The 13264-nt window shown below is 40.1% G+C and overlaps 1 protein-coding gene across 5 annotated transcripts; it reads right to left on the bottom strand.

Annotated features, from left to right (window-relative positions):
• Positions 1 to 1996: 1996 nt before the first annotated feature.
• Positions 1997 to 13006, bottom strand: LOC309688201 (von Willebrand factor A domain-containing protein 5A-like). 5 transcript variants are annotated; one of them, XM_082503751.1, is made up of 21 exons: positions 12662 to 13006; positions 12027 to 12074; positions 11702 to 11904; positions 11390 to 11612; positions 10149 to 10315; positions 9951 to 10065; positions 9646 to 9821; positions 9465 to 9553; positions 8656 to 8800; positions 8243 to 8322; positions 8054 to 8168; positions 7786 to 7944; positions 7583 to 7686; positions 7236 to 7444; positions 7017 to 7070; positions 5534 to 5569; positions 5253 to 5294; positions 4979 to 5038; positions 2716 to 2879; positions 2422 to 2545; positions 1997 to 2309 (listed from the first exon to the last, which is right to left on the bottom strand). In XM_082503751.1, exons 2-21 carry the CDS (start codon positions 12064 to 12066, stop codon positions 2230 to 2232), a joined length of 2385 nt encoding a protein of 794 aa, XP_082359877.1. In that variant the 5' UTR covers positions 12067 to 12074; positions 12662 to 13006; the 3' UTR covers positions 1997 to 2229. The 5 variants fall into 5 exon arrangements, 1 of the variants encoding a protein (XP_082359877.1); XR_014270987.1 differs by lacking the exons at positions 1997 to 2309; positions 2422 to 2545 and having other exon boundaries at positions 2824 to 2879; positions 4979 to 5035; positions 5534 to 7070; positions 12662 to 13005; XR_014270988.1 differs by lacking the exons at positions 1997 to 2309; positions 2422 to 2545 and having other exon boundaries at positions 2824 to 2879; positions 4979 to 5035; positions 5253 to 5569; positions 12662 to 13005.
• Positions 13007 to 13264: the final 258 nt, after the last annotated feature.

Below are 13264 nucleotides of genomic sequence, written 5' to 3'. Positions count from 1 at the left end.
ACTTAACAGGGGTTGGAAGACACAAGGGGAATCTAATAACAAAGAACTAGAAAAACTCATGAGCTTAATTATATAAACATCCAAATAAACTAAACTCAAAACACTGGGTCATAAGACCCAGGATCGTGACATAAATTCAGTACAATTATAATTCACATCGGCAGTAATGATACCCAGTTACGTCAATTGGAGGTCACCAAAATGAATATTGAATCGTGTGTAACTTTGGAAACAATATTGGAGTCTGTAGTTTTCACCGGTCCCCTCCCCAGTCAGACCAGGAGTGACATATTTAGCCGCATGTTCTCCTTGCTGGCTGTCTGAGTGGTGTCCAAAAAACGATGTGGGCTTCATAGATAATTGGGAAACTTTCCAGAGGAAACCCGGTCTTGTTAGGAGAGACAACATTCCTTAGATGGAGCAGCTGTCATTTCTAGAAATTTATTTCTAAATACAATTTATTAAACACATATTAAAAACATGACTATCCAGAGTTGGGATCAAGAAGCAGACTTGCAGTCTTACATGCCTCTCTTCTCTCCTCCCAGCAAAACACCGACTTAAATGAGTCAAAACCCCGGAGTCATACTAACTATCAGAATCCTTGAAGCACAGGCCGAGTGCTATGAGATTGACTCTAAGATCACAACCTGATTAAAAACAGAATCTAACATAAACATTCTTGAGATTACGGGATGGCAAAAAATGTACTTTAAAACAAGATCTTCTTGTTTCATTGGGACAGTAAAGTCCCATAAGAAAGAATAGGCATACCTGTGTAAGAACAGGTATCACTGCTATGGAGTTTAATGTTTTACATGCAGACTCAGGGCTGCTAGTCTCCTCTCGGCATTTAAACATTGGTAATTTAGAAACTCACAGTTCAACAGCACAACACTGTGTTTCCTTTTTACATCAAACATTTCTTTCAGCCATCTGTTTTTATCAGTGGATACATGACTAACTTTTATTCAATAGCCACAAATTACACAAATCCAAGATTAAATATTTTATTTATCAAAGACATGTGATTACACATTCATCAAGGAGCTAAGCACAGTGTAAGAAAAACTTTATAAAATAATAATAAATGTTTTATAAAAATCATATTCTCTGATGATCACATTACACGTGTCACATCTGTTTTTTGTTTTTTTCACTTTGGACTGAACATGGTAACGCCTGGACCTAAAATATCAGGGCTGATTTTTTTGTCCCAGTCCAGGCCTGCAGCCCTCCGTTAAGAAACCATGTTCTGATCTCATTTCCACATTGATACAACCATGATGAGTTTATTTTAGTGCGCTTTCATTGAATCCGTTTGATCTTTATTTAAGGTCATTGGTTGGATACTTAAATGTAAAAAACAGAAACTCACTCGATCAAATTGTTAAGTGGTTGAGCAGGCTGATCCACAGCTGAGCCGAGCATCCCTGTACACCAGACCGTTACAGCAGTTTGCTGGTTTGATTTGTCTTGATGGCTCACACCTGTTGCATAGTGAGTTTCAGTTTCTACCTTCTGGGCAAAGGTTCCTGGTTTCAAAATGTAAAACATGGAGGTTTAAAAATAGCTTTGTTGTAGCAGCCATTACTCAGATGAACAAGTTATAGTTTGTTTGTGGTTGTATTAAGAGTATGTGATGGATGGCTCATGACTGCAGAACAAATCTAGCTATGCAGTCCCTCTGCTGGCCTTGATTTCACTCGCTGTGAGACATGGCTGATGATGAGGTCTCATTTGTTAGTGGAAATTATGTCCAGCTGTTTACTTACATGACATGAATTAAAAAATGAAAGATATGCATTGGAATAAGGAAGAATTTTGCTTCACTATGACTTTGAATTTAAGCTGCATATTTTCCTCAACCATGATTAAAAAATGTGTTGAAAGACAGAACTGGCCAGGTGTGTTGGTCTTTTTAAATATTTTAAAATTTAATTATTTATTTTTTTCATGGTGACTCATTAGAAGGAATGATGGGTCCAAACTCATGTGTGTTTTTATTTGTTTAATATTTGATGCTTTCAAGCAAACAGCAACATTAAAGTTAGAATAGAAAAGCAATCATCTCTGGTACTCTTACAAAGCTGACTTTGGACACATGCAGCATAAAATAAGGCACATTAGATAATAAAGTTGGACGATGCAAAGATTAATGTGGATGAAGTATGAAGTAAATCTGCTTCTGTGTATGAATCATAAAGAAGTTGTTAGTTTATAAAAAACTCAGAGGCCAAGGGCAGTTTTTTGCACACTGCAGCCCAACAATATATTTCCGGCTTCCACACACTCTGTCACAGATGGTGCTGGAAAAAAAAGGAACACACAAAACAAAATAACCAGTTAGCATTAATCTTAACGACTGTAGCAACTCAGTATAGCCATCACAAACTGAATGCTTATTTTTGTGTTTACTACCTTTTTGCGCACTGAGCCATGACACAGCCTTTGCAGCCAGAAGCTCCCACTCGTCCTTTGCATCCATCTTGAAACCATGAAGCCAGATCAGAGCCAGAATGGTGGCCCACACTTCACTGCTGGCCTAGCGTATAGAATCAGAAGTCATGTAGTTAAATATTAAATTAAGTGAGGCAGCATGCAGATGTTCGTTAACATGAGTGTGTAATTTTGAAAATTCACTTTTGAAATCATTTTAATGAATACGTTACAAACACCCACTATTACTGTGTTATTATTTATTTAATAGCCCACCTTTTCAGGCTTTGACTTTTCCACCTCCTCGTTGGTCTTTCTCAGTGCAGCAGCCAGAGCTGGATCAAGCAGCCAGCAGCCAGACGCCTTCTGGAGGGAGACTAACTGTAGCAAAGGGTCTCTGGGTGGCTTCTTAGCAGGTGGAAATTCTTCATCCGGCAGTGCTAAAGGGGAAATTTAAATACAAGTACATTCATAAAGTTTTTTATGCTGATCACTCTCCTTCTATTTAGTTAATAAAATCATCTTAATTGGGGGGAATTAACAGAGCAATATTTTAGAAAAAGAGTTTAGTTAATTAAGAAAATAGTTCCATTGATTCGGTTAGCATCCACATGTTGCAATCTTTTTTTCCTCACATACAAGGTGTTGAATAATCGAGCTCCACCTTATATTAAAGACTTTATAGTATCGTATCAGCCGCTCTCTGACTGAGCTGTTCTTGTGTTTAACTCCTGTGGAACCAGCTCCCAGTTTGGATTTGGGTGACAGACACCCTCTGTACTTTTAAGACTATGTTAAAAACTAGGGGTGGGTTTTTATAATCGATTTATCGATTAAAATTGATTCTGGCTTGGATAACGTGAAATCGATTCATTAAAATCCTGAATCGATTTTTTAATATAAATTTATTTTGCCCGAAATGCCAGAATCTCTGGTGAAACCTGAAAATTTCAACAACCACCAAACAGCTAAGACAGTAAATGAGAGCAGGAACACGGATTCTGCACAAAGACGTAAACACACAGCGTGGACCCGCGGATCAGAATCAGTGAGATGTCGCCTTTCTCACCTGACGGCACGGACACGGTCGGGGCTGAAAGCCGACAGCTCGCTGATTCTGATGTTTCGGCGGGTCCGCGCTTTGTGTTTACGCCCTTTATGCGCTGATTCTAAAGCTGTTAGTTTTATCTCTCTCCAAACAATATTGACCGAACCAGCAGCAAAAGAAGATCCAAACTAAGCTTCACGAAAACATCGTCATGAATTTCCTCTGACTTTTGCTGTTTTGCTTCCACCACACTTCATGCACAGCTCTCTCTCTCTCTTCAAGAACAGTTTCCCGTCTAAAAATCTGTTTTCTGCATTATTCGCTTGCTTGTTACGCACAAGTCTACTGTTGTTTACAGCGCACTGGGTCGCTGGTTTTTTTTCCTTTTACATACTTCCGAAGAGAAAACCTAATTTCTGCCGTTCAATACTGAACAAATTTAAACTTTCTAAAATTGTGCAAAATGCAAAACGCTTAGCCGTGTCTCTAATAAAACTGCTGTAACGTCAGAGGTAACGTTTATATGTTGATTAATGGTTTTCTTTTGTTTTTGATGTACTGCAGAATATGTTCATAAAATCCCAGGCCAGGAAAATCACCTTCATGTTTTTCTGTGTTTTATGTTCAGCTACTTTGACACAAAGGCATCTGCTGTGACGCTCACACCTTTGATAAAGTCTTGCGTGTGTCAGCTTCCTTTTTATAGATACAAAAATATGTAAATCTACTGATCTGAATTATAATATTTCTGACTGTCAAAATTTCCCAGATTCAAATCGAATTGAATTGAATCGAATCAAATTGTGGATCGTATCGATTCGGGACCTTGTGAATCGGAATTGAATCGATTCTAGAAATCAGTGACGATACCCAGCCCTATTAAAAATGTCCCTTCTTGATAAAGCATATAGATAGGGCTGGATCAGGTGACCCTAATTCCTTCCTTATTTATGCTGCATTATGTCTAGACTGCCGGGAGATTCCCATGATGCATTGAGTAATTCTTCTTCAGTCACCTTCTTCACTCCCTATGTGTTTATACACCTCTCTGCATTATTCTTCCTCTCTGGCTCTCTTCCACAGTGTGTCTTTGTCCTGTCTTCCTACCCTCATCCCAACCTGTCGCAGCCAGGAGGGAGTTTTTCCTTCCCACAGTCACCAAAGCGCTTGCTCATAGGGGGTCATATGATTGTTGGATTTCTCTCTTTTTTGTATTACTGTATACAAAAGGTATTTTATAAATTTCACCAGGTTCTGTACTAGGACCAATACTTCTTATGTTACACCTGTTTAGGCAGTATTATTAGAAAACACTGAACTCTTTTGCATTGCTTTGCAGATGACTCTCAGCCCATGAAACCAGATGATACAAAACGAATTAAAACGAATTAAACTACAGGAATGTCTTAAAGATATTAAGGTCTAGATGACTTTTGATGTCCAACTAAAGATAAACGTGTCTATCTAAAACAAAGAAGTCAAAACAGATACCTTCGTAATAGCACTCGTCTTCGAATTCTGGAAGGTTTCCAAAATCCACATCAGAATCTGCTTTTTCAAAGGAAATTCAACACTGAGCACACACACTTGAAGTTGTAATCAAAATTAATACATTTTTACCCTCATTGCACACTGAATGTAGTAGCATGTTCAACACTTAACAAAATGTAAACCTCTGTATTTTAAAATTTTGAAAGTTAAAATTAATAGTAGAAAAATCAAAATTATACTTGTCCATTTAAAGCAAAGAAGTCAAAACAAATACCTTCAGAGTCATCCATTGCACAGTAGTGCTCGACACCTCCTTCTTCAAAGGAAATGCAACAGTGAGCACACACACTTGAAGTTGTAATCAAAATTAAAACATTTTTCCCCTCATTGCACACTGAATGTAGTAGCATGCTCAACACTTAACAAAATGTAAACCTCTGTATTTTAAAATTTTGAAAGTTAAAATTAATAGTAGAAAAATCAAAATTACACTTGGAAAAGAATCACTACATATTCAAGTGTGTCCATTTAAAGCAAAGAAGTCAAAACAAATACCTTCAGAGTCATCCATTGCACAATAGTAATCGAGATCTGCTTTTTCAAAGGAAATGCAACAGTGAGCACACACACTTATAATTCTACTCCCAATGAAAACACAAGTAAACATTTTTCTTTCATTGCATGCAAAATTTAGTAGAAACTTAACTGATGTGGGATCTCATTTTACTTGTCTGACGAGAATTTGTCAGCATGAGCAAATCATCTGACGTTATATAACTCAGACTAACTCGGTCTGTGTCAGCAATCCCAAAACTAACTACCAGAAAACAAAAACCCACCCCAGACTGAAGAAGTCACTTGGATGAGTGATCAAACATTACTCCCACTGAAAACGCTTCATCCAGTGAACTTTACCGTATTTTCCGCAATCTAACGCGCACTTAAAATCTTTTAATTTCTCTCAAAAATCGGCAGTGTGCCTTATGTATGAATTCTGGTTGTGCTTACCGACCTTGAACTGATTGTACACGGCTCAAAAATCAGTCAAAAATGTCTTCGTGCGACATTGGTAACCTACAAAGCCGCACTGCTTGATGGATTGTCGGAGTATTACGGCTGCCTACTCAGGAGCCTCGCGGAGTAATCTGGGTCCAAAACTCTGTCCGCTTCAGGTCCCAAAATCAAACGAAGATTGCAGCATCACTGAGAGCTAAAAACTGCCTGAACGCTTTCATTCTTAATAAAATGATCAGCGTTGCTGCTTTTCCAGGTGTAACAATTAAGTTTAACACCCAGGCATCCATGAAAACAGAATTCATGAAATTTCTGAAAAAATTAAAACGTACAGCTTTGCTATCAGTTCCAACATAAATGAAGACAGAAAACTAAACAGCAATAACTTTTGTACGGTTACTGAAGTTGGGCTAGCTGGTAGATAATGATGTGCTAAGTGATTGCTAGCGACACAGCTATGTTAGCATAACATAAACACAGTGAAGCTGGAGGATGAACACTAACTTTTGTCTACTTGATAAAAGTTAAAGTGAGGGTTAGGGACAAATGCAGTCAAATGACAGGACGCTGAAAACGGACCAAACTTCAGTGCTTAATGCATCTTATAATCCAGTTCGCCTAATGGTCTGAAAAATACGTTACTTTCAAGCTCCCAGGCCTCTGGAAGAGGATGTGAGCTTGAAGGACAGACTCTCCGCAGGGGCAATAGGTGAATTCTTTATATATTTTGTGTGTCAGCGTGTGCGTGCGCACTTTTACTTTTAAAAGGGAGTTTTTCCTCCCAGTCACCAAAGCGCTTGCTCATAGGGGTCGTATGATTGTCGAAGTTCTCTCATTTTGTTTGTATTATTGTATACAAAAGGTATTTAAAAAAGTGCATTGAAGTGGTTTGAGTCATATGTATTTAATAGTCTCCAATTTGTTCTTATAACTAATTATTCTTTTTCACACACACACAAACACACACCTGTGTTTGTAGAAGTACTCACACTGTGTTTGCAAAGGTAACAAACCTTGTACTCACCAAGTGAAGATCTTAGACAGCAAGGGGTAGCAGCAAATCCCATTAGACCAGCCACTAATAAGATAAGATAAGATAAGATAAGATAAGATAAGATAAGATAAGATAAGATAAGATAAGATAAGATAAGATAAGATAAGATAAGATAAGATAAGATAAGATAAGATAAGAATGCCCCAAGAACAATATGAAGTAGATAGGATTGCTAATTATTCTTGTTACTTGGAATATCTCGGTGCAGAAGAGGTCCTTGAATCTCCTTGTTGTTGTCTTTATTGACAGCAATGAAAGCAGTGAAAGAACTGCTCACTCCTGATTGGACACTCAGCTGCACCACCTTCTTCTTTACTTCTTCTTTTTCCTCATTGTTTTCTGCTTCCATCTCTAGCAAGCAAATAAGAGTCCGAGCAGCTAACCTGTGGACTATTAAGCTACAGACAAGAGAAAATATTGGTATGGTGACATGGTCACAATGACCAATATTTTTTAGATCATACAGACATAAAAAGTAAACTTTTGTAAAGTAAATACAGTATGTAATTGTACCAGTGGATTAACAGCTCATTTACCCAGTGTCCTCTGCAGGTCTGAGACTGAAGTGCAGCTGGTTCTCAGAGGGATGACCTGCCAGGCTGTACTTCACCGTCACACAGCCCTCTGCTGCCTCTGAGCTCTGACACAGAATTACAGTGTCAAACCAATTTCATTTTATTTCAAAACATGACAAGCATAAACACAGAGATTGTTCACTGTGAGAAGATGCTGTTCCTACCTGTCCAGTAAGCTGTGCATAAATCAGTGACCTTTTACCCTGGAAAATGGTTGTGATTGGTGGAGAGAGGACGGTGACAGTTGATCCCTTTGGTAAATCCCATGTAACAGAAACATCTTCCACAGCTGGCTGCAGAGCAAATCGCAGCGACTGCATCACCTGATGAGTATAAAAACCAAAATCATATCTTCCATCCAAACTAAAAACAAATAAAACAAACTAAAAACACAATTTTTTTTACTGTAATTGTTATGAGTCATTGTCTTACTTTTGGTTGCATCCTGTCAGTCCCTGTGATGAACTGAGCGTGACCTCCTCCTTCCTTGGCCATCCCATTGATGAGAGCAGAGCTGGCCCCTTCCCCAATCCCAAAAGAGAAACACCTGCAATACAACATCTGTTTTTAATACAACCTGTTTGGTACACAGCACATGTCATCATCTTTTTCTTGTTTTACCTGTGGGAGCCTGAATTCTTCTTCACCAGATCGATCACTTCTTTGGTGTTCCCCACCTCTCCATCAGTAAAGACAAACAGCTGGAGAGGAGAGTTTACACACAGTTTTTCATCTACACGGCCTGAAACACAACTCTCTGATATGTAATCAAGTATGCGGTCAGTAAACTGTTTTAACCAGTAAAAAAAAGAGAAGAAGCTTTAAGCAAGAGTGAGAGGAACAGTAGGAACCACTCAACAGATCAACTCATGTATAATTAGCAGATTATATGAGATATGTTACGACTGATACAGGGCTTGGTTCATGGTCAACTTACCGTACATGTTGGAGTAATGAATGAGAAAAAAGGAAGGACAAAAGGATGACATCAAGGTGTGTGTGTGTGTGTGTGTGTGTGTGTGTGTGTGTGTTACCTGTCTAGGCTGAGTGGGAATGCAGGGCTGGCTGTAAATATGTTTGAGGGGCTCCAGGATTTCTGTTCCTCCAAGATCAGCCTTCATCTGCTCAACTTTCTTCAGAGCCTCCTCCATGGTCTTCTCACCATACTCTACACTCTTACTGCCATGACAAACACACAAGTGAGATCAAACATAACCTGGAGTTTTGCAGAATCATCCAAAGGCAACATGTTGACTAACAGCAGGGAAGATATCTTATCACACATTTTGTCATGGTCCCCATGTCTGCCCGGCCGGCTCCACAAGGCCACATGTGTTTTTGTTTACATTCTCCTCTCTCCTTCCCATCAGGGAGGAGCTCACTGCAGGCTCCCGCCCTTGGCACACAAACCTGCTTCTCGTCAGGCTCTAATTATGGGTTGGACTCTTAAGGCCAGGACGCAGACAGCCTTATCGCTGGATGATTGTGCTAGACAAGTCAGTGAACCTCAGCCTTGTATCTTTAAGCTCTGTGAACTTGCTGTGATCTCTGCGTAACCTCACTCTCTCCTGTGCACAGTTTCCCCGGACCTGTGACCAACCCGTTGTTTGAACCTTTGTAAAGAAGAGGAGCTAGCGTGTATGTGATTCCCTTCCCGGACTTCCCTTTTGGACCCAGGACCCCCACTATCACCTCACTGTATATATCTGCACCTGGTGACTTAAATAAACGTTGTTTCCACTGAACTCTGCTCTGCGCCTGAGTCCTACTACAACGCATGACACATTTACAGTAAAAAGTGACAGAAAAGTGATATCACTGAGATCATATGAATATAACTCACGGGAAGATGTGTTCATAACTGGACCCAAAACTGTAAATGTTGAAATAGCAGCCCATTGGTAAGCTCTTCAACAGGAGCAGCAGAGTGTCCTTCAGGGAAGAGAGAAAAGATGGTGAGGCCACTGTGTGAGAGGAACAATTTAAGGAAATATTTTGTAACACTAACACCACATCATAAATACCTTGGCACTGCTGATCCGAGTTTCCTGCTGCTCAGTGTTATTCGTAGCACAGTCCATACTTCCAGATCGATCCACTAAGAACACAAACTCTCCACATGAAGCCGTTGAAGACATCACAGACTGGGGGAACTCAGGGTACAGACTCACCATCACCACTGGATCACCCATCAGAGAGCCTGAAACACATGAAAAGGACAGAAAAATGTCAAGTTTACATTTTATAATAGCTCCAACACAATTAACTATTAGGTTGAAGAAGAACAATTTTTATTTGCAAACTAATGACTTCTCTCATTTGCTCTCACCCGGCTCAGCAGAGGCCTGTCCTGCCTCCACCACAGCAGTGGGCTGGTGGGCGTCTTTGTAATAAATCAGCAGTTCAACATCTCTGTCAAACTTGTGTCCTGCAGCCAGCTTGACCTGCACACCACAAACACATTCATATTTATTCATCAGTAACAAGTAACAACCACACGCAGCAGACACATCAGCACTCTACCTACCGTGGCCTGGGTTTGATCAGTGTTGAGGTACTGCAGAGGGTCCAGGGAGCAGTTGGACTCTACTTTAGAGACTGGACGAGGAGAGGACACTCGGGCAGAAAAAGACAGACTGTAGGGCACCAGAGAGGCTGGAACAGAAGTCACCTGGACACCTGCACCTTCACTACCTGCACACAGCATCAGGTAAAATATGCTGTAATTAATGAGGTATAATACAATCAAATAATTTAGGCTGTAAAGACTCTCTGGTTCACATGGTAGTACAGATAAAATGAGGAAAGCATTTTGCTCAGGAAAAACAAAACTACTTTACAGCTGTTTTAATTCAAAACAATGAAAAAGTGACAGAAAAGGAATAACTTGACTTTTATGACCTACGGATGGAATAATGAACCATATCGGTAACAAAACACAAACATCATTTTTTGCCTATTCCTTCTTCAGAAAAAACAAAAAATCTGTTAGGGTGATATAAAATTTCATGTCAGCGAGAATTAAATAGTGTTAAGTATATAAACCTCTTTATGATCTAACTTTTGGAAAAAATAAGGGAAACTCCATATAAACACACCAGTCCCAACAAGGTTTTATGAGGTGTTTGTGCTGATACGTTGGGGTTGGTTTTCTCTGATTGTGACGCTATGCATTACGGTCAAATATCTCCAGTTTTGGGTTTGTTTGTCAGAAGGGCATCTTTCAAGAAGTCTTGTGATTGGTTCAGGTGCAACTTTGAAAACATGCTGCCAATGTCTTTTTGAGAAAAGAAGTTTTCTCCTGCAACCCCTAAAAAATAAGCCACACTTGTTCAGTCTTATTCTAATACCTCGAAATCTAACATTTGATATGCTAGCTGAGGCCTGTAGAATCTGAGATACAGCTTTTGGGCTTTTTGTAATTTCTCTGAGGATGCACTAAAGCTTTTCACTGGACTGGAACATTTCTTTTTCACAGCTTTTTATATTTGGTAATCACAATGTGATGAGAAGTGAATCCTTTTTCTTGCAGAAAATCAAATTGAAACTTGACCTAATTATCTTCCAGATTTTTCGCACTGTATGTGTTTTCCTGTATGTGGCAACAGTTTCATATCTGGTTCTGTGTTCACACCTTACAGTAACTGGCAAAGTTGGAAGATGGTTTTTTTTGTGTTCTGTCAGTGGTGTGAAGGTTGGAAGGTGGTTCAAGACTTTCACTGATATAGTTGAAGCATTTCTGGTCCAAGTATTCTGAAGTTGTCCTACCCTGAGGTTGGTATCGAGGGTTGAGCACACCAGGCAGACAGAACCTCAGACCATCATCAGCCTGCACAGCCAGCTCAGTGACGTACTCCAACCTGATGGAGGCGCTCTCTGCTGGAGGCAGACTGCCCACACGCAGAGAGAATATATCTGGACTCTCATCACTCTCCTCCAATAGGAAGGCCTGCTGACCGGAGCTCAGAGCATCATCATACTCCTCACGAGCCTGAAGCACAGGTGACACATGTCAGTGACATTCACTGCGTTTATTTTGAAGCTCACTTATAATCAGGTTATATTTACTGTCCAGCTCACCTTCTGTTTCTCCTTCACCTCAGCTACAATCTGCGTCTGTCCAATCTGAGCGCTGAAATGACAGACAGCAGCATCTCCAGGCAGAGGGAAGACAAAAACAGCCTCTAATGGTTTGTCCTCCTTGTTCTCGTAGTTCAGAGTGGAGACCACTGTAGCCACATGGTCCCTCACCTCCAGCTCCACCTCAATGCTCTTCAGAGGAACTGATAGAAAAATAATATTAGAATAAATACAAACCATACATCAGGGTATTATTATGTGCCATTACAACAACAACAAAATCTACATTTGAAGTTGTTTTAATTAACTTCTTTTCCATCAGTACCTGGTTCCTTCTGAAGAGTTAGCAGACCACAGCAATCCATTATCTTACCTGTAAAACAAGAACACTTAATACTGAAACTTTTACACTTTACAAATACGGAACATTCAAAACATATAGCCGCAGTCAGAGAGAACGGGTATGTCGACCGTGGGAATAAACGTTCTCCGTTAACTACTTTCTTTTTTAGGCTCTGTGCCTAAAAAAAAAACCTTCATCAAATAAAGGAATCACTGTAAACATGGCGCTTCTGGTCGATTTTTAACCGAAACTCGTAACACAAATTGCTCCCGACCGATTTATGTTTTGAGTACAAGTTGCTTTGGTGATGTAAGCAGCTAAAAGGAGAGTCACTGTCGGGAACAGCTCGCTGACGCATTAATCAGAGTTTTTTGTAGAGGCCTCGGGTTTTGTTGCAGTCTTGTTTATTATTATAACCAGCCAAGCGTCCCTCTGACCGTGACTTTCACTTTCACATTAAACATGCCGTCTGTTGTATAACCCTGTGGACTTTCTCCACTGCATGACTGTAGACACACATAAACCGTGCATGATTCTGTGTGACAGCACCCACATGACAGCGATAAGCTTTCAGGTTTTCCTGTCAGTCCAGCTGCTGTAATAACGGACAGACTTACCTCAAAGAATGTACTGATGTTTCCGGTACAGTTTTACTGCAGCCCCCTCCTCTAAATACGTGAAGAATGGTGTTAAAACACGTAATGTTTTCGCTAACAACACTGACCTAACTGAAACAAGACTGCCACCGGGTATGCTCGATTTTCTTGTACGAGAGCACCCAGTGGCGTAGTGATGTGTCGGTCGCGAACGAAACGGCTATAAGAGCCGATTCTTTGAAGTGAACGACGCGAGCCGACTCCTTATTGGGAGTCCTGTTTTTTTTCTTCCTTCTCTCACCCTCTCTATGGCACTTATTTCCACTTCCCTCCGCATGCGACCCTTGTGCTTTGCGCTGGGAAGAGGGGGGAGGGGCGGCAATCCGGTTGTTCAGTGATGATGTGACGAATCCTACTTCCGGGTCTAAAGTAGTCTGCGTTTAATATGGCTTTTGTGTTGTTAACACGTTTAATGTTATGTATTTTCTTCTATTTGATCTCAAAAAGCTTCTAAAACAGTCAGTGATCACTGTTGACCTCCCTCGGCTTTTATTACTGTAAATGCTGGCAAAGCCACTTTACTTTGCACTTTTATTTTGAAGAGTACCTTAGCACTTCCTCTTT

Source organism: Aulonocara stuartgranti (genome assembly GCF_965226115.1).
Source record: "Aulonocara stuartgranti genome assembly, chromosome: 14".
NCBI lineage: Eukaryota > Metazoa > Chordata > Actinopteri > Cichliformes > Cichlidae > Aulonocara > Aulonocara stuartgranti.
The sequence above is the reverse complement of the archived record's forward strand: the minus strand, read 5'-3'. Positions and strand labels throughout refer to the sequence as shown.